At 39.5% G+C, this 22,546-nt stretch overlaps 1 protein-coding gene across 1 annotated transcript in view; it reads right to left on the bottom strand.

The window, feature by feature from the left end:
- The window catches only part of TMEM114 (transmembrane protein 114), a 32,102-nt gene that overhangs the window by 8,314 nt on the left and 1,242 nt on the right, over positions 1 to 22,546 (bottom strand). The window contains exon 3 of the mRNA XM_053695116.1: positions 42 to 179. Within this exon, the coding sequence (XP_053551091.1) occupies positions 42 to 179 (138 nt within the window). The remainder of the gene's footprint in view (positions 1 to 41; positions 180 to 22,546) is intronic.

The following is a 22,546-nucleotide window of genomic DNA, read 5'->3' on the forward strand; positions in this document are numbered from 1 at the left end:
CTGAAGATGAATTTGTGACCTGAGATTATGTTATACATTACCTCCAAAAAGGAAAAGGACTCCAGTCAACAAAAGAAGGATGTACGCTCTTGCAAGGATACTAACGAAGCCGGTCATTCCACCAAATATCATCAGAATCAAGCTTAGCGGTAACAAGATCACAAGGGTCCCGTGCATATCTGTAACAAAACACCCAAACAGCTTAATACAACATATGTTCAACCAGGAAACCAGAGTTTATTTGGAATATGGAAAAGTAGTTGTTTTTTAAATTGTTTTTTTTTGCTTGTATATTTAAATCACAGCTGAGTGCCTGGTACTACAAGCTAAGAGTACGGCTTCTGACGAAACGCGTAAGCCCTCTTGGCATGCAGCGCCCGTCATCTACTGAGCTGATCCTGAGTTGGATATACTTGTTTTATTGCAATCAATAAAGCATTCAAGCTTTATCGGAAGGAGTATCCTCTTGTTTTCTTCTGTTAAGTGTGATCAGTCCACGGGTCATCATTATTTCTGGGATATTACTCCTCCCCAACAGGAAGTGCAAGAGGATTCACCCAGCAGAGCTGCATATAGCTCCTCCCCTCTACGTCACTCCCAGTCATTCTCTTGCACCCAACGACTAGATAGGATGTGTGAGAGGACTATGGTGATTATACTTAGTTTTATATCTTCAATCAAAAGTTTGTTATTTTAAAATAGCACCGGAGTGTGTTATTATCTCTCTGGCAGAGTTTGAAGAAGAATCTACCAGAGTTTTTGTTATGATTTTAGCCGGAGTAGTTAAGATCATATTGCTGTTTCTCGGCCATCTGAGGAGAGGTAAACTTCAGATCAGGGGACAGCGGGCAGATGAATCTGCATAGAGGTATGTAGCAGTTTTTATTTTCTGACAATGGAATTGATGAGAAAATCCTGCCATACCGATATAATGTCATGTATGTATACTTTACACTTCAGTATTCTGGGGAATGGTACTTCACTAGAATTACACTGTAAGAAATACATAAAGCTGTTTAATAACTAGAGATTATGTTTAACGTTTTTGCTGGAATGTAAAATCGTTTTCATTTACTGAGGTACTGAGTGAATAAATGTTTGGGCACTATTTTTCCACTTGGCAGTTGCTTAATCTGTTTTCTGACAGTTTCTGTTCTCCCTCACTGCTGTGTGTGAGGGGGAGGGGCCGTTTTTTGGCGCTTTTACTACACATCAAATATTTCAGTCAGCAACTCATTGTATTCCCTGCATGATCCGGTTCATCTCTACAGAGCTCAGGGGTCTTCAAAACTTATTTTGAGGGAGGTAATTTCTCTCAGCAGAGCTGTGAGAATTATAGTTTGACTGAGATAAAAAACGTTTATTCTGTAATTTGTTTCCTGCTTTCAGAATTTGTTATCTTTGCTAATGGGATTAAACCTTTGCTAAAGTTGTGTTATTTACAAGGATTGAGGCTATAACTGTTTCAATTTATTAATTTTCAACTGTCATAGATCTTCTGTGCTTCTTAAAGGCACAGTACGTTTTAATATTATTCTAATTGAATTGTATTTCCAAGTTACAAGTTTATTTGCTAGTGTGTTAAACATGTCTGATTCAGAGGATGATACCTGTGTCATTTGTTGCAATGCCAAAGTGGAGCCCAATAGAAATTTATGTACTAACTTTATTGATGCTACTTTAAATAAAAGTCAATCTGTACAAATTGAACAAATTTCACCAAACAACGAGGGGAGAGTTATGCCGACTAACTCGCCTCACGTGTCAGTACCTACATCTCCCGCTCAGAGGGAGGTGCGTGATATTGTAGCGCCGAGTACATCTGGGCGGCCATTACAAATCACATTACAGGATATGGCTACTGTTATGACTGAGGTTTTGGCTAAATTACCAGAGCTAAGAGGTAAGCGTGATCACTCTGGGGTGAGAACAGAGTGCGCTGATAATATTAGGGCCATGTCAGACACTGCGTCACAGGTGGCAGAACATGAGGACGGAGAGCTTCATTCTGTGGGTGACGGTTCTGATCCAGACTGGATTCAGATATTTCAAATTTTAAATTTAAACTGGAAAACCTCCGTGTATTACTAGGGGAGGTGTTAGCGGCTCTGAATGATTGTAACACAGTTGCAATACCAGAGAAAATGTGTAGGTTGGATAAATATTTTGCGGTACCGACGAGTACTGAGGTTTTTCCTATACCTAAGAGACTTACTGAAATTGTTACTAAGGAGTGGGATAGACCCGGTGTGCCGTTCTCACCCCCTCCGATATTTAGAAAAATGTTTCCAATAGACGCCACCATAAGGGACTTATGGCAAACGGTCCCTAAGGTGGAGGGAGCAGTTTCTACCTTAGCTAAGCGTACCACTATCCCGGTGGAGGATAGCTGTGCTTTTTCAGATCCAATGGATAAAAAATTAGAGGGTTACCTTAAGAAAATGTTTGTTCAACAAGGTTTTATATTGCAACCCCTTGCATGCATTGCGCCGATCACGGCTGCAGCGGCATTCTGGATTGAGTCTCTGGAAGAGAACATTGGTTCAGCTACTCTGGACGACATTACGGACAGGCTTAGAGTCCTTAAACTAGCTAATTCATTAATTTCGGAGGCCGTAGTACATCTTACTAAACTTACGGCGAAGAATTCAGGATTCGCCATTCAGGCACGCAGGGCGCTGTGGCTAAAATCCTGGTCAGCTGATGTTACTTCTAAGTCTAAATTGCTTAATATACCTTTCAAAGGGCAGACCTTATTCGGGCCCGGGTTGAAAGAGATTATCGCTGACATTACAGGAGGTAAAGGCCATGCCCTGCCTCAGGACAAAGCCAAGACTAGACAGTCTAATTTTCGTTCCTTTCGTAATTTCAAAGCAGGAGCAGCATCAACTTCCTCTGCACCAAAACAGGAAGGAGCTGTTGCTCGCTACAGACAAGGCTGGAAACCTAACCAGTCCTGGAACAAGGGCAAGCAGACTAGGAAACCTGCTGCTGCCCCTAAAACAGCATGAATTGAGGGCCCCCGATCCGGGATCGGATCTAGTGGGGGGCAGACTTTCTCTCTTCGCCCAGGCTTGGGCAAGAGATGTTCAGGATCCCTGGGCGCTAGAGATAATATCTCAGGGATACCTTCTGGACTTCAAATACTCTCCTCCAAGAGAGAGATTTCATCTGTCAAGATTGTCAACAATCCAGACAAAGAAAGAGGCGTTTCTACGCTGCGTACAAGAGCTCTTGTTAATGGGAGTAATCCATCCAGTTCCACGATCGGAACAGGGACAGGGGTTTTACTCAAATCTGTTTGTGGTTCCCAAAAAAGAGGGAACTTTCAGACCAATCCTGGACTTAAAGATCCTAAACAAATTCCTAAGAGTTCCATCGTTCAAGATGGAGACTATTCGGACAATTTTACCTATGATCCAAGAGGGTCAGTACATGACCACTGTAGATTTAAAAGATGCTTACCTTCACATACCGATTCACAAAGATCATTATCGGTACCTAAGGTTTGCCTTCCTAGACAGGCATTACCAGTTTGTGGCTCTTCCATTCGGATTGGCTACAGCTCCAAGAATCTTCACAAAGGTTCTGGGTGCTCTTCTGGCGGTACTAAGACCGCGGGGAATCTCGGTAGCTCCATACCTAGACGACATTCTGATACAAGCTTCAAGCTTTCAAACTGCCAAGTCTCATACAGAGTTAGTGCTGGCATTTCTAAGGTCACATGGATGGAAGGTGAACGAAAAGAAAAGTTCACTCGTTCCACTCACAAGAGTTCCCTTCCTGGGGACTCTTATAGATTCTGTAGAAATGAAGATTTACCTGACAGAGGACAGGCTAACAAGACTTCAAAGTGCTTGCCGCACCCTTCATTCCATTCAACACCCGTCAGTGGCTCAATGCATGGAGGTAATCGGCTTAATGGTAGCGGCAATGGACATAGTACCCTTTGCACGCTTACACCTCAGACCACTGCAACTGTGCATGCTAAGTCAGTGGAATGGGGATTACTCAGACTTATCCCCTTCTCTGAATCTGGATCAAGAGACCAGAAATTCTCTTCTATGGTGGCTTTCTCGGCCACATCTGTCCAGGGGGATGCCATTCAGCAGACCAGACTGGACAATTGTAACAACAGACGCCAGCCTTCTAGGTTGGGGTGCCGTCTGGAATTCTCTGAAGGCTCAGGGACAATGGAGTCAGGAGGAGAGTCTCCTGCCAATAAACATTCTGGAATTGAGAGCAGTTCTCAATGCCCTCCTGGCTTGGCCCCAGTTGACAACTCGGGGGTTCATCAGTTTTCAGTCGGACAACATCACGACTGTAGCTTACATCAACCATCAGGGAGGGACAAGAAGCTCCCTAGCTATGATGGAAGTATCAAAGATAATTCGCTGGGCAGAGTCTCACTCTTGCCACCTGTCAGCAATCCACATCCCGGGAGTGGAGAACTGGGAGGCGGATTTCTTAAGTCGTCAGACTTTTCATCCGGGGGAGTGGGATCTTCATCCGGAGGTCTTTGCCCAAATACTTCGACGTTGGGGCAAACCAGAGATAGATCTCATGGCGTCTCGACAGAACGCCAAGCTTCCTCGTTACGGGTCCAGATCCAGGGATCCAGGAGCAGTCCTGATAGATGCTCTGACAGCACCTTGGGACTTCAGGATGGCTTACGTGTTTCCACCCTTCCCGTTACTTCCTCGATTGATTGCCAGAATCAAACAAGAGAGAGCATCAGTGATTCTAATAGCACCTGCGTGGCCACGCAGGACTTGGTATGCAGACCTGGTGGACATGTCATCCTGTCCACCTTGGTCTCTACCTCTGAAACAGGACCTTCTGATACAGGGTCCCTTCAAACATCAAAATCTAACTTCTCTGAAGCTGACTGCTTGGAAATTGAACGCTTGATTTTATCAAGACGTGGGTTTTCTGAGTCAGTTATTGATACCTTAATACAGGCTAGGAAACCTGTTACCAGAAAGATTTACCATAAGATATGGCGTAAATACCTATATTGGTGTGAATCCAAAGGTTACTCTTGGAGTAAGGTTAGGATTCCTAGGATATTGTCTTTTCTACAAGAAGGTTTAGAAAAGGGTTTATCTGCTAGTTCATTAAAGGGACAGATCTCAGCTCTGTCCATTCTGTTACACAAACGTCTGTCAGAAGTTCCTGACGTCCAGGCTTTTTGTCAGGCTTTGGCCAGGATTAAGCCTGTGTTTAAAACTGTTGCTCCACCATGGAGTTTAAACCTTGTTCTTAATGGTTTACAGGGCGTTCCGTTTGAACCCCTTCATTCCATTGATATAAAGTTGTTATCTTGGAAAGTTCTATTTTTAATGGCTATTTCCTCGGCTCGAAGAGTCTCTGAATTATCAGCCTTACATTGTGATTCTCCTTATTTGATTTTTCATTCGGATAAGGTAGTCCTGCGTACTAAACCTGGGTTCTTACCTAAGGTAGTTACTAACAGGAATATCAATCAAGAGATTGTTGTTCCTTCTTTATGCCCAAATCCTTCTTCAAAGAAGGAACGTCTACTGCACAACCTGGATGTAGTCCGTGCTCTAAAATTTTACTTACAGGCAACTAAGGAATTTCGACAAACGTCTTCTCTGTTTGTCATTTACTCTGGGCAGAGGAGAGGTCAAAAAGCTTCCGCTACCTCTCTTTCTTTTTGTCTTCGTAGCATAATTCGTTTAGCTTATGAGACTGCTGGACAGCAGCCTCCTGAAAGAATTACAGCTCATTCTACTAGAGCTGTGGCTTCCACTTGGGCCTTCAAGAATGAGGCCTCTGTTGAACAGATTTGCAAGGCTGCAACTTGGTCTTCGCTTCATACTTTTTCCAAATTTTACAAGTTTGACACTTTTGCTTCATCGGAGGCTATTTTTGGGAGAAAGGTTCTTCAGGCAGTGGTTCCTTCTGTATAAAGAGCCTGCCTATCCCTCCCGTCATCCGTGTACTTTTGCTTTGGTATTGGTATCCCAGAAATAATGATGACCCGTGGACTGATCACACTTAACAGAAGAAAACATAATTTATGCTTACCTGATAAATTCCTTTCTTCTGTAGTGTGATCAGTCCACGGCCCGCCCTGTTTTTAAGGCAGGTAAATATTTTTTAATTTATACTCCAGTCACCACTTCACCCTTGGCTTTTCCTTTCTCGTTGGTCCTTGGTCGAATGACTGGGAGTGACGTAGAGGGGAGGAGCTATATGCAGCTCTGCTGGGTGAATCCTCTTGCACTTCCTGTTGGGGAGGAGTAATATCCCAGAAATAATGATGACCCGTGGACTGATCACACTACAGAAGAAAGGAATTTATCAGGTAAGCATAAATTATGTTTTTATATGTTTGAAAAATCAGCAGATCAATTATTATGATACCCAGTTATGTTGTTTTTATGTAAGACTTAAAGGGACACTGAACCCAAATTTTTTCTTTCGCGATTCAGATAGAACATGACATTTTAAGCAACCTTCTAATTTACTCCTATTATCAAATGTTCTTCATTCTCTTGGTATCTTTATTTGAAATGCAAGAATGTAAGTTTAGATGCCCATTTTTGGTGAACAACCTGGGTTGTTCTTGCTGATTGGTGGATAAATTCATCCACCAATAAAAAGTGCTGTCCAGAGTACTGAACCAAAAAAAGCTTAGATGCCTTCTTTTCAAATAAAGATAGCAAGAGAACGAAGACAAATTGATAATAGGAGTAAATTAGAAATTTGCTTAAAATTGCATGGTCTATATGAATCTCGGAAGAAAATTATTTGGGTTCAGTGTCCCTTTAAGCCCCAAAAAAACTCACCAGCATGGTGAGGAATAACACAAAACCTTTTTTTGTGAGAATTAGATTGTAATGTATGTTCTTCTTCAGATTCAGAATCCCACTTAGCAAGATAAACAGCTCTAAAACTAAAATGTGCCTTTCTAAAAGTTTTTGAGGGACCTTTCAGTAGTGACAAAACTTCTCAGATGACCTCACCAGAGCTTTAGAGAATTGAGCCCTTAGTATTCTATTTAATAAATAATATCATACTGGATCTTGGGACTCTTATTCCAACAACATCAATTTTAATCTCCAAGGCTGACAGTCATTCTGAAAATCTGTGCCATGAACCAAACACAATTTCTGCAAATTACTTCTCAACCAGCTGCCCCTCAACTTGAGATCATGACCCCTAGTTCTGGTGTGTTTTTTTGTTACATGTTTTCACCCTCAATTGTATTACATGTGTTAACATACATAAATGATTCTATCAAACTCCCTCTCTCCCCTCTAGACTATACATACTAAGATCATGATGCCTCTGTGTAGGTTTTATTTAGACTAATGTAGCACGGATTAATAAACAAAGGTCTTTTTCACACATTAGTGAACAACCTCAAGTAGTGTGACAAGTGCAATAACACCCATGACAAGAGTATTTTAAGAAACACACAGACAAAAGTATCCTACAATGATATCTGCTGGGCATCAATAACACAACAAGTTACTTGTGCTTCCCACTGGTATAAACTGAATAAAACAGTTAACAAGATTTACTATGGGACATCTCCAACTTAACTTGTCTCACCAACATTGCCAGCAAGTCCAGTTCTTGTGTTATTCTATGTTCCTGATGTTCTAAAGCACATTCACTGCTCCATTATTTAGTGAATCAGCTGCATAGAATAGCATAGGGATTGGTATAGCTTGAGAGGGTGGTATAGCTGGGGAGGCTGGTTTAGCTGGAGAGGCTGGTATATCTGAGAAGGCTGGTATAGTTGGAGAGGGTGGTATAGCTGGGGAGGCTGGTATAGCTGGGGAGGCTGGTTTAGCTGGGGAAGCTGGTTTAGCTGGAGAGGCTGGTTTAGCTGGAGAGGCTGGTATAGCTGGAGAGGCTGGTATAGCTGGAGAGGCTGGTATAGCTGGGGAGACTGGTATAGCTGGGGAGGGTGTTATAGCTGGGGAGACTGGTATAGCTGGAGATGGTGGTATAGCTGGAGAGGGTGGTATAGCTGGGGAGGGTGGTATAGCTGGAGAGGGTGGTATAGCTGGGGAGGGTGTTATAGCTGGAGAGGGTGGTATAGCTGGAGAGGGTGGTATAGCTGGGGAGGGTGGTATAGCTGGAGAGGGTTGTATAGCTGGGGAGGATGGAATAGCTGGAGAGGGTGGTATAGCTGGGGAGGCTGGTATAGCTTGAGAAGCTGTTATAGCTGGAATGGGTGGTATAGCTGGATAGGCTGATTTAGCTGGAGAGGCAGGTATAGCTGGGGAGGCTGGTATAGCTGGAGAGGGTGGTATAGGTGTCAAGGCTGGTATAGGTGTTGAGGCTGGTATAGCTGGAGAGGCTGGTATAGCTGGGGAGGCTGGTTTAGCTGGAGAGGCTGGTATAGCTGGGGAGGCTAGTTTAGCTGGAGAGGCTGGTATAGCTGGAGAGGCTGGTATAGCTGGGGAGACTGGTATAGCTGGGGAGACTGGTATAGCTGGAGATGGTGGTATAGCTGGAGAGGGTGGTATAGCTGGGGAGGGTGGTATAGCTGGAGAGGGTGGTATAGCTGGGGAGGGTGTTATAGCTGGGGAGGGTGGTATAGCTGGGGAGGGTGGTATAGCTGGAGAGGGTGGTATAGCTGGAGAGGGTGGTATAGCTGGGGAGGGTGGTATAGCTGGAGAGGGTTGTATAGCTGGGGAGGATGGAATAGCTGGAGAGGGTGGTATAGCTGGGGAGGCTGGTATAGCTTGAGAAGCTGTTATAGCTGGAATGGGTGGTATAGCTGGAGAGGGTGGTATAGCTGGGGAGGCTGGTATAGCTGGGGAGACTGGTATAGCTGGAGAGGGTGGTATAGCTGGGGAGGCTGTTATAGCTGGAGAGGGTGGTATTGTGGGAGAGGCTGGTATAACTGAAGAGGGTGGTGTAGTTGGGGAGGCTGGTATAGCTGGAGAGGGTGGTATAGCTGGGGAGGCTGGTATAGCTAGATAGGCTGGTATAGCTGGAGAGAATGGTATAGCTGGAGAGGGTGGAATAACTAGAGACTATAGCTGGGGAGGCTGGTATAGCTGGAGAGGGTGGTATACCATGTATGTCGCTGGTCATTAAGGACTGGTTTGTTTATGATTATTATACCCTCCATCCTCCATATTGGTTACTGGAAATAGTGTGGCCTCGCTATTAATAATGCAAACCCTATAGAAAGACCAGCGACATACAGCTGGTCATTAAGAGGTTAAAAAAAGCAATTCCTTATCCTGATAGATACTTGCTTTAGAGTTAAAAATGGAGAGGGTGTTACTGATGTTAATATTTATTTTGTCTACATTTTATTTCACCCATGTGAACCCCCCTTTCCCTGCTAGTAGTTCCCCCCATAAAAAAACAACTACCTAGTACAGGTAAAATGATTAACGTAAAGCTCTATAACAAATATTATTTATCAAGTTTGGAATCTCTGCTCTTGAAGTTGATTATATCTGTTTATTCCAGGGATGTCAGAGTATCTGTGAAGCCCTCATGCACCATAAAAACCAGAATCAGAGAACACAATATTGGGAAAGAAAACAATAATATTTACTTGAGGCTGCAACTGTCTGTACCTCGTCTAACTTGTGGATCTGAACAGTCTATAGGTAGCTACATCACATGACTGTGTGCAATAGGTTTTGAAATATTCTCTCTTTAATTCTTGCATCTATATTCCTGGAATATCAATGTAGTTCCCCCCCCCCCCCCAACATAGCTTCTGTCTTGATTCAGTAAAATGATGGAGGGTAAAAGGTTAGTCAAATAGAATTTCCATTCCTTAACCCCTTGTATGTTAGAGAGTACTGCAATGCATTAGATCAACTCTAACAGCCACTAGCAATTTATTTTCAAACCAACCACGTGCTGCTTTCTATGGTTTTTTTTCCTTTCATCACGGTCTTTCATTTTGTTTTCAGTACAGTTTTCCTTTTGAAAAATAAAAGGGTATATGAATGTGTAAGGTTGTTAGGATGATTAAAAAACTGTATATCTGGGATAAAAGTCTTGTTGACTCCTAGAAGGAATTTCTATTCCTCACCCTGGTCTTTTGATCGTGTATCAAATCTGAACAATCCAGTCTAAGACCTTGTGCTACTTTATATGTTCCCAATTCACTTACTGTAACATAGAGCTGCTAGATCTGCAGGGAGGGGATGTCAGGCATAATATTTATAACTTTACTCTGCAAATTAAGACAAAAAACAGACAAGGTGGAATCATAGGATTTATTATTTTCTCTTTAGGATGTGGGGATTTCTATCACTGTAATCTTTACTGCTTGTGGCATAGGGAGAGCTTAATTATAGCCTGAAAACCCATCTGAGTTTTGTTCTGATCCTCTCAGTCACTCTGTATTATATTCAATCCAATTAAGCAAACAATAGCTCGTTATTAGTAACTGCAGAGTGTTGTGTCCTTTCATAACAAAACGTGTTCTTTACATTTATATTGTAGGTTTGATCTTGTTATTCTCTGTCTATTGACTGCTAATTCATTTTTATTTAATATTTTTGTCTACATGATGTAACTATGATGCCATATAAGCAACTTGTGATATTATCTATCATCTATCTATCTATCTATCTCTCTCTCTATCTATCTATCTATCTATCTATCTATCTATCTATCTCTCTATCTCTCTCTCTATCTATCTATCTATCTATCTATCTATCTATCTATCTATCTATCTTATATATATATATTTAAGCTATCTAAGCTAACTATCTAAGCTATCTATCTATCTAAGCTATCTATCTATCTATCTATCTATCTATCTATCTATCTATCTATCTATCTATCTATCTAAGCTATATATATAAGCTATCTATCTATGCTATCTATCTAACGGCTAGATTACGAGTTGTGAGTTAGCCTTAAAAAGCAGCGTTGAGAGGTCCCAACGCTGCGTTTTAACGCCCACTGGTATTACGAATCTTGAAATGACAGGCTCACCACTCAATTGCGTATCCTCTTTTTTCAATGGGATTTGCCTAACGCCGGTTTTACAAGTCTTCCAAAAAGTGAGCGGTACAGCCTCTCCTGTCAAGACTGATACCGCATTTAAATTCAGTAGTTAAGAGTTTTATGGGCTAACGCTGTAGCATAAAACTCTTAACTAAAGTGCTAAAAAGTACACTAACACCCATTATCCATAAACTACCTATTAACCCCTAAACCGAGGCCCTCCCGCATCGCAAACTCAAAAATAATTTTTTAACCCCTAATCTGCCGAACCGGACATCTCCGCCACTATAAAAAATATATTAACCCCTAAACCGCCGCACTCCCACATTGCAAACACTAGTTACATTTTATTAACCCCTAATCTGCCGTCCCTAACATCGCAGACACCTACCTACATTTATTAACTCCTAATCTGCCGCCCCAACGTAGCCGCAACTATATTACACGTATTAAACCCTAAATCTAAGTCTAACCCTAACCCTAACACCCCCTAACTTAAATATAATTACAATAAATCTAAATAAAATTACTACAATTAACTAAATTATTCCTATTTAAAACTAAAAACTTACCTATAAAATAAACCATAAGCTAGCTACAATATAACTAATAGTTACATTGTAGCTAGCTTAGGGTTTATTTTTATTTTACAGGCAATTTGTATTTATTTTAACTAGGTAGAATAGTTATTAAATAGTTATTAACTATTTAATAACTACCTAGTTAAAATAAAGACAAATTTACCTGTAAAATAAAACCTAACCTATGTTACAATTACACCTAACACTACACTATAATTAAATTAATTACATAGACGAAATACAATTAATTACAATTTTAAAAAATGATCTAAAGTACGAACCCCCCCCCACTAAATTACAGAAAATAATAAAATAATTACAAGTTTTTAAAACTAATTACACCTAATAAAATAAAAAAGCCCCCCAAAATAATAAAAAGCCCTACCCTATACTAAATTACAAATAGCCCTTAAAAGGGCCTTTTGCGGGGGGCATTGCCCCAAAGTAATCAGCTCTTTTACCTGTAAAAAAAAAGTACAATACCCTCTCAACATTAAAACCCACCACCCACACACCCAACCCTACTCTAAAACCCACCCAATACCCCCTTAATAAAACCTAACACTAACCCCTTGAAGATCACCATACCGTGAGAAGTCTTCACCCAACCGGGCCGAAGTCCTGAACAAAGCCGGGCCAAGTGGTCCTCCAGACGGGCAGAAGTCTTCATCCAAGCCGAGAACAAGAGGTCCTCCAGACATGCAGAAGTCTTCATCCAGACGGCATCTTCTATCTTCATCCATCCGGTGCAGAGCGGCTCCATCTTCAAGACATCCGACGCGGAGCATACTCTTCAAACAAAGTTCAACTGAAGAATGAAGGTTCCTTTAAATGACGTCATCCAAGATGGTGTCCCTTGAATTCCGATTGGCTGATAGAATTCTATCAGCCAATCGGAATTAAGGTAGAAAAAAAATTGAAGTTCAATCCTATTGGCTGATCCAATCAGCCAATAGGATTGAGCTGGCATTCTATCAGCCAATCGGAATTCAAGGGACACCATCTTGGATGATGTCATTTAAAGGAATCTTCATTCTTCAGTTGGACTTCGTTTGAAGAGGATGCTCCGCATCGGATGTCTTGAAGATGGAGCCACTCCGTGCAAGATGGATAAAGATAGAAGATGCCACCTGGATGAAGACTTCTGCCCGTCTGGAGGACCACTTCTTCCCGGCTTGGATGAAGACTTCTGCCCGTCTGGAGGACCACTTCGTCCGGCTTCTTTGAGGACTTCGGCCCGGTTGGGTGAAGACTTCTCAAGGTAGGGTGATCTTCAAGGGGTTAGTGTTAGGTTTTATTAAGGGGGTATTGGGTGGGTTTTAGAGTAGGGTTGGGTGTGTGGGTGGTGGGTTTTAATGTTGGGGGGTATTGTAATTTTTTTTTATAGGTAAAAGAGCTGATTACTTTGGGGCAATGCCCTGCAAAAGGCCCTTTTAAAGGGACAGTCTACCAATAGAAATGTTATTGTTTTAAGAGATAGATAATCCCTTTATTACCCATTCCCCAGTTTTGCATAACCAACACAGTAACATTAATATACTTTTTACCTCTGTGATTACCTTGTATCTAGGAACCTTTTTTCAGCCCCCTGATCACATGACTGTGACTGTTTATTATCTATTGTCTTAAATTTAGCATTGTATTGTGCTAGATCTTAAATAACCCCCTGTGCCTGAACACAGTGTTATCTATATGGCCCACGTGTACTTTCTGTCTCTTTGTGTTGAAAAGAGATTTAAAAAGCATGTGATAAGAGGCAGCCCTCAAAGACTTAGAAATTAGCATATGAACCTACCTATGTTTAGTTTAAAGAGACAGTTCACCCCAAAAAAATTCTCCCCTTTAAATTATTCCCAATGATCATTTTAACCTGCTAGAGTGTATTAAATTGGTTACAAGTAGCTCCTTTAATCCTATTTCAGCATTTGAAATAGCTGATTTAGTCTGTGGTATCGCCACCTACACTGAACAAATTAATACTGGAGTATAGGCTATTGAATAGCCTAAGTATACACAGCCAGCAGAAGAGATTACACTCTCAGTGGGATGCAGGGTAGTTAAGTAATAAAATTATCATTTTCCATTGTTCTCTCTATGTATTGAGCTTTGGTGTTCCAGCCAAATAAAAGATAAGGAAGCAACTCTGTTTACACAAACTTAGAACATAATGAGATCTGATATCACCTTTAAGTTCAACCCATTGTAATAGGCTGTGGTTTCAAAGCACAAAATCAGCTACTTCATATACACAAATAAGCATGAAAATGGAATTTCTCAAATATTTTATACTCTGCAGTTGGTATAACAAGTCATTTAAAATACATTAATGGAAAAACAATTTTACAGTGTATTGTCCCTTTAAGCTAAGAATACCAAGAGAAAAAAGCAAATTTGATGATAAAAGTAAATTGGAAAGTTGATTAAAATTAAAAGTCCTATCTGAATAATGAAAGTTTAATTTATACTAGACTGTCCCTTTAAGGGCTATTTGTAATTTAGTATAGGGTACAGCTTTTTATTTTATTAGGGGGATTAGATTAGGTGTAATTAGTTTAAAAAACTTGGAATTATTTTGCTATTTTCTGTAATTTAGTGTTTCCCCCCCCCGTATTTTAGAGAATTGTATTTAATTGTATTTAGTTTAGGTAATTAATTTAATTATAGTGTAGTGTAGGTGTAATTGTAACTTAGGTTAGGATTTATTTTACTGGTAAATGTGACTTTATTTTAACTAGGTAGCTACTAAATAGTTAATAACTATTTAATAACTATTGTACCAAGTGAAAATAAATACAAAGTTGCTTGTAAAATAAAAATAAATCCTAAGATAGATACAATGTAACTATCTATCTTAGGGTTTATTTTATAGGTAAGTATTTAGTTTTAAATAGGAATAATTTAGTTAATTGTAGTTATTTTATTTAGAAAAGCATTGGCACGCTGACATAGTCAGAGGACGACTCAGTGTATTTTCTGTAGGCTAGCTGTTTTATTCCTTTACTTGTGTGCGCAGATAACCAAAACGTTTTGCTTCAATCCCAGTCTCCAAATATTTGTGTTTAATAAGGTCCTTGTATACGAAACAAATGTTGCTTTACACAGGTTGTCATAGCTATTAAAAGTGGTACAGGACAGATCTAATCCCCCGGCAGCTGCAGAGTCCTTTATGATAAGAAATATGTTGTATGTAACGATACCACAGAATGGAGGAAGAGAGACAATCTGGTCTCCCTGTATGTCACATTGATGTGATTTGTATGCAGTGTTAGTATAATTAAGCCGTGCACTTTATGAAGCAATCAGTGTATCTCACTGTCTTTCTGGGAAGTGTCTAAAAAGCGATAATTTAACACGTCCCGCCCCTTACACATTTTAGCACGCCCCGCGCTAACAGCACGCCCTTGTGCCTTTGCTACGCCCCCTAGCCCGATCTTTATTTGAGGGACTGAACTGTTTGCTGTGTGCTGATAATTTTGTAACATAAAAACATAACATAAATAAATGTAAAACATTTAAAAATATTAATGGAATTGTCTGCTGCTCAGACTTACTCAAATATAGTCTAATGCAAACACCTGGGTGTGTCTAGTTTTATTATTAGTACTCTGTGGTTTTAAAATTGTACTACCTGGTGATTTTTCCGCTACTCGCTTGTGCTCTTACTCGCAATAGTACATATATACAAAGCGTTTGGCTCTTGCGGTGTCAAGAAGAAACAATGATCTGGTTTAATTAAAGCGTTTAGCATGTCTGGTAAAGAAATACATTTTAGTGTAAAAAGACATATGTTTTTTATTTATTTTTTACACCCTGACCAAAAAAAAAAAAATATGTCTAAGATGCCTTAAAACTGGGGGGCAGCAGATTTTTTGAGTGCCTAAGGCAGCACAAAACCTAAATACGCCCCTGATCTAAGCTAACTATCTATCTATCTATCTATCTATCTATCTATCTATCTAAATAAATGACCTGGGTCACCAGAGGGCACTCACTATGCACAACATATGAAATATAATAAAAAATTAGCAACATATACTCATAACAATAGTGTTTTGTATAAACGCTGCTATAAGACCAAACAATTGTACAGTAACAATTATTAATAATGGAAAGGGGAACCTCATTAAATGGCGTTAGATTCAATGTCCATATGTGGTTGGCAAGATGTTAAATGTAGATTCCTTGAGGTCCTGTGAATCCAAATCGGTCCCAAGGCTAGGAAAACTTTCCCACGGCTGCACTCTCCACGCCGATCCCAGAAAGGGAAACGTGTTTGCTGAGAAGATGAGAAAAAGAAGAGAGGCGCACAAATGTGTGTATCAATCTCTATCTATCTAAGCTATATATCTATCTATCTACATAAGCTATCTAACTAAGCTATCTATCTAAGCTATCTATCTAAGCTATCTATCTAAGCTATATATCTATCTATCTACATAAGCTATCTAACTAAGCTAACTATCTAACGCCTAGATTTAGAGTTCTGCGTTAGCCGTCAAAACCAGCGTTAGGGGGTCCTAATGCTGGTTTTGTCCTACCGCTGGTATTAAGAGTCTAGTAGGTAAGGATCTAACGCTCACTTTCCAGCCGCGACTTTTCCATACCGCAGATCCCCCTACGCAATTTGCGTATCCTATCTTTTCATTGGGATCTTTCTAACGCTGGTATTTAGAGTCTTGGCTGAAGTGAGCGTTAGAAATCTAACGACAAGACTCCAGACGCAGGAAAAAGTCAGGAGTTAAGAGCTTTATGGGCTGACGCCGGTTCATAAAGCTCTTAACTACTGTGCTCTAAAGTACACTAACACCCACAAACTACCTATGTACCCCTAAACCGAGGCCCCCCCACATCACCGCCACTCTATTACATTTTTTTAACCCCTAATCTGCCAACCGCACACCGCCGCAACCTACATTATCCCTATATACCCCTAATCTGCTGCCCCTAACATCGCCGACACCTACATAGTATTTATTAACCCCTAATCTGCCCCCCCCAACGTCGCCGCTACCTACCTACAATTATTAACCCCTAATCTGCCGACCGGACCTCACCACTACTGTATTAACCCCTAATCCGCCTCACTCCCGCCTCAAAAACCCTATAATAAATAGTATTAACCCCTAATCTGCCCTCCCTAACATCGCCGACACCTAACTTCAAGTATTAACCCCTAATTTGCCGACCGGACCTCACCGCTACTCTAATAAATGTATTAACCCCTAAAGCTAAGTCTAACCCTAACACTAACAACCCCCTAAATTAAACATAATTTTATTCTAACGAAATAAAATAAATCTTATTAGATAAATTAATCCTATTTAAAGCTAAATACTTACCTGTAAAATAAACCCCAATATAGCTACAATATAAATAATAATTATATTGTAGCTATTTTAGGATTAATATTTATTTTGCAGGCAACTTTGTATTTATTTTAACCAGGTACAATAGCTATTAAATAGTTAATAACTATTTAATAGTTACCTAGTTAAAATAATTACAAAATTACCTGTAAAATAAATCCTAACCTAAGTTACATTTAAACCTAACACTACACTATCAATAAAACAGCTCTTTTGCCTGTAAAAAAACATACAATACCCCCCCCAACATTACAACCCACCACCCACATACCCCTAATCTAACCCAAACCCCCCTTAAAAAACCTAACAATAAGCCCCTGAAGATCTTCCTACCTTATCTTCACCACGCAGGGTATCACCGATCCGTTCAGAAGAGGGTCCGAAGTCTTCATCCAATCCGGCAAGAAGAGGTCCAGAAGAGGGTCCGAAGTCTTCATCCTATCCGGCAAGAAGAGGGTATCCGGACCGGTAGACATCTTCATCCAGGCGGCATCTTCTATCTTCTTCCATCCGGTGCGGAGCGGGACCATCTTGAAGCAGCCGACGCGGATCCATCCTCTTCTAACGACGTCCTAAGTCCGAATGAAGGTTCCTTTAAATGACATCATCCAAGATGGCGTCCCTCGAATTCCAATTGGCTGATAGGATTCTATCAGTCAATCGGAATTAAGGTAGGAAAAATCTGATTGGCTGATTGAAACAGCCAATCAGATTCAAGTTCAATCGGATTGGCTGATCCAATCAGCCAATCAGATTGAGCTCGCATTCTATTGGCTGTTCCGATCAGCCAATAGAATGCAAGCTCAATCTGATTGGCTGATTCAATCAGCCAATCAGATTTTTCCTACCTTAATTCTGATTGGCTGATAGAATCCTATCAGCCAATCAGAATTCGAGGGACGCCATCTTGGATGACGTCATTTAAAGGAACCTTCATTCGGACTTAGGACGTCGTTAGAAGAGGATGGATCCGCGTCGGCTGCTTCAAGATGGTCCCGCTCCGCGCCGGATGGAAGAAGATAGAAGATGCCGCCTGGATGAAGATGTCTACCGGTCCGGATGCCCTCTTCTTGCTGGATAGGATGAAGACTTCGGACCCTCTTCTGGACCTCTTCTTGCCGGATAGGATGAAGACTTCGGACCCTCTTCTGGACGGATCGGTGATACCCGGCGTGGTGAAGATAAGGTAGGAAGATCTTCAGGGGCTTAGTGTTAGGTTTTTTAAGGGGGGTTTGGGTTAGATTAGGGGTATGTTGGTGGTGGGTTGTAATGTTGGGGGGGTATTGTATGTTTTTTTACAGGCAAAAGAGCTGTTTTCTTTGGGGCATGCCCCGCAAAAGGCCCTTTTAAGGGCTGGTAAGGTAAAAGAGCTGTAAAATTTTTATTTTAGAATAGGGTAGGGCATTTTTTTATTTTGGGGGGCTTTGTTATTTTTTTAGGGGGCTTAGAGTAGGTGTAATTAATTTAAAATTCTTGTAATTTTTTTTATTTTTTGTAATTTAGTGTTTTTTTTTGTAATTTAGTGTTTTTTTTTTTGTAATTTAGTTTAGTTGATTTAATTGTAGATAATTGTAGATAGTTTATTTAATTAATTTATTGATAGTGCAGTGTTAGGTTTAATTGTAACTTAGGTTAGGATTTATTTTACAGGTAATTTTGTAATTATTTTAACTAGGTAACTATTAAATAGTTATTAACTATTTAATAGCTATTGTACCTGGTTAAAATAAATACAAAGTTGCCTGTAAAATAAATATAAATCCTAAAATAGCTACAATATAATTATTTGTTATATTGTAGCTATATTAGGGTTTATTTTACAGGTAAGTATTTAGCTTTAAATAGGAATAATTTATTTAATAAGATTTATTTTATTTCGTTAGATTTAAATTATATTTAACTTAAGGGGGTGTTAGGGTTAGGGTTAGACTTAGCTTTAGGGGTTAATACATTTATTAGAGTAGCGGTGTGGTCCGGTCTGCAGATTAGGGGTTAATACTTGAGGTTAGGTGTCGGCAATGTTAGGGAGGGCAGATTAGGGGTTAATACTATTTATTATAGGGTTTTTGAGGCGGGAGTGAGGCGGATTAGGGGTTAATACATTTATTATAGTAGCGGTGAGGTCTGCTCGGCAGATTAGGGGTTAATAATTGTAGGTAGGTGGCGGCAACGTTGGGGCGGAAGATTAGGGGTTAATAAATATAATGTAGGGGTCAGCGGTGTTAGGGGCAGCAGATTAGGGGTACATAGGGATAACGTAGGTTGCGGCGGTGTACGAAGCGGCAGATTAGGGGTTAATAATAATATGCAGGGGTCAGCGATAGCGGGGGCGGCAGATTAGGGGTTAATAAGTGTAAGGTTAGGGGTGTTTAGACTCGGGGTACATGTTAGAGTGTTAGGTGCAGACTTAGAAACTGTTTCCCCATAGGAAACAATGGGGCTGTGTTAGGAGCTGAACACTGCTTTTTTGCAGGTGTTTTTTTCCAGCTTAAACTGCCCCATTGTTTTCTATGGGGGAATCGTGCACGAGCACGTTTTTGAAGCTGGCCGCGTCCGTAAGCAACGCTGGTATTGAGAGTTGCAGTGGCGGTAAATATGCCTGTACGCTCCCTTTTTGGAGCCTAACGCAGCCCTTCAGAGAACTCTAAATACCAGCGTTGTTTAAAAGGTGCGGGGAAAAAAAAACATGCGTAGCTAACGCACCCCTTCTAATGCAAAACTCTAAATCTAGGCGTAAGCTATCTATCTATCTATCTATCTATCTTAGCTATCTATCTATCTATCTAAGATATCTATCTAAGATAACTATCTATCTATCTAAGATAACTATCTATCTATCTAAGCTATCTATCTTATCTATCATCTATCTATCTTTGCTAATGTTTCCAATCATAAATGCAAATAATATTGTGAAGTAACTTTATGGACTAGAAGAGTTCTATGTTTACTGTTATATTATTTTACTAAGTTGTGTGAATCTCCCCCTCAACTCATCTATAGTAACAGTACAGGCAAAAAAAAAAATAGATTTGGATGAATCTTTCATTATGAGATTTCATTGACCATGTTATTTGGTCTTCATCTTGTTTTAAACTAAGCCAATACTGACCATTTGTGGAACATTTCCATTGATTTTTGTTAAATAAATACCAATTTCCCTTTGCTACAGACCTGGGCTCTGTGAAGAAGATGATGAGCGTGGCTCTCCAGCCACACTAATATATTTTAACTATTTAAAGGGACATTGTACACTAGATTTTTCTTTGGATAAATGTTTTGTAGATTATCTATTTATGTAGCCCATCTGGGGGTGTTTTTGTAACAATGTATAGTTTTGCTTATTTGTAAATAATATTGTGCTGATTTTCAGACTCCTAACCAAGCAATTTTTTTCTTTCATAATTCAGATAGAGTAACCACTTTAATCAACTTTCGTATTTACTCCTATTATCAAGTTTTCTTCATTTTCTTGTTATCTTTATTTGAAAAAGCAGGAATGTAAGCTTAGGAGCCAGCCCATCTTTGGTTCAGCACCACAAATTATGGACCAGTATATTAGTGTAGACCAAATGCCAAGTGTGCCAGCATTTAAGAGGTCAGCATTAGTCTAAAATTTATTTCTCAGACAGTAAACAGCCAATTACATAAAATGCCAAACATCCCTTAAATGTTAGCTGTCTATTACAGTATATATATTAAGCTCAAATACTGCACAAGCACAATAACTGATTCCCTTACACAGCATATAATGACTAAACCATGTATGCTTTATCGTTACGTTTCCATTACATAGTGCTCTAGTACTGGGAAGAGATCTGTGGTATTGAGAGCATCAATTCAGTATCAAGGTTGATCAATACTGTCAAAATGTGATGTTTTTAAATTATATCTGAACAATATTCATTCATTATTATTATATTAAAATGACATTAAAAACATACTACAAATTTACATAAAAATTGTATAGTAAATAAACCAGGGTTTAACAAACACAGTGCATGACAGCTCCTAATTCTATCTAGAATCCTGATACTTCTGTTTAATCTACATTATCCGATAGCTTTTGCAGAACTCCTAAAATATATATAATTAATGCTTCTGATTTAAGTTGCATAGCTATTTTATGCCCTGAACTAAAGGATGATAATTTGACACTATAAACAAAGCTAACACATCAACAGGAATAAAATCTGTGTAGTTTTGGGGTATCCTACCTCTGCCACCAACGTAATCCCATCCCTACCCTGCCTAGAAATGACCGACCAACCTCACATGCAAGGTTATCGCTACTGAGCATTAGAACAATAATGCAAAAGATTTTTGTAGGTTTTTAACAGTTTTAAACTATTAATCTAGGAGGGGAGCTTGTGCCCTTAAAATATAATGCTACTATCATATACAAATAAATCTTGTCCTCCATATCACTAAGGGTACAACAAGGAAATGCCCTAAACTATAAAAGACTATACAGAACTGTTACAAGGCATTAGATAACTACAGTTAGTATCAAACCTCGAGACATACAGGATTCACATATAGAAACACATATGTAAAATGGGACCATCATGGCACAAGCTATAACCACATCTTTCCAAAGGTTGTAATATGTTTCTTTAAAACACCTTTTTATTGTGATGGAAGAAACAGATATGTGCAGGTGATCTGCAAAATGCCCTGGGATTTGTTTAGGAATTTGATATAAGATAGAATTAGCTGGACATTTTAGAATTAATGTTAATATAACAGCTGGAGTGTAATTATTAAAGTTCTATCACTTTATACCCATGACTTGCTTGTTCATTTTTTAAAATCTTGTAACAGTTTAGTATGTTGCAGAGGCTTACACTTTTGGTACTAATTTAACTTTGTGTTATCTAGAAATAAATATACATTTATTAGAGCCTTAGTGATTCAGTCTAATATATCTTAGGGAATTTATACAATGTTCCCACAACAAATTCATTATGAGGTTTTGTAAACTACAAACCAACCATTTTAACAATTACAAAATGGAGAAATTCACCATCAGACTGTAAATGATTTGCTCATCTGTAACAACCATACATATAATAACAATATAGAGGGGATATTTCCAAATAGTGCATTAGTCCCTGACTAGTAAGAAATTGGAATGGCATTTAAAGGGATATGAAAGTCAAAATTAAATTTGCATGGTTCAGAAAGAGCATTTAATTTTTAAAAACTTTTTAATTCACTTCTAGTTTCGAATGTGCTTTGTTCTCTGTTGTTGAAAAAGAATACGCAAATATCCTACACTAGTGGGAACTAGCTGCGGATTGGTGCCTGCATAAATTTGTCTATTGTGATTGGCTAACTAGATGTGTTCAGCTAGCTGCCAGTAGTGCAATGCTGCTCCTTCAGCAAAGGATAACCAGAGAATGAAGCACATTTGATAATAGAAGTAAATAGGAAAGTTGTTTAAATGTTCTATCCAAAACATGTGGTTTCATGTACCTTTAAATGTAGGCTCCTGACTTTAATTACCAATAAACTGACTTGTATATGGATCTGTTTTTTATTTTCCTAGAGCTGCAAATACAATACCTGTTTGTAAACAAAAGTTTATTTTAATGGGAAATGTTTATGACTACAATGCAGTAC

The sequence above is a fragment of the Bombina bombina genome, chromosome 11 (genome assembly GCF_027579735.1).
Source record: "Bombina bombina isolate aBomBom1 chromosome 11, aBomBom1.pri, whole genome shotgun sequence".
Lineage (NCBI taxonomy): Eukaryota > Metazoa > Chordata > Amphibia > Anura > Bombinatoridae > Bombina > Bombina bombina.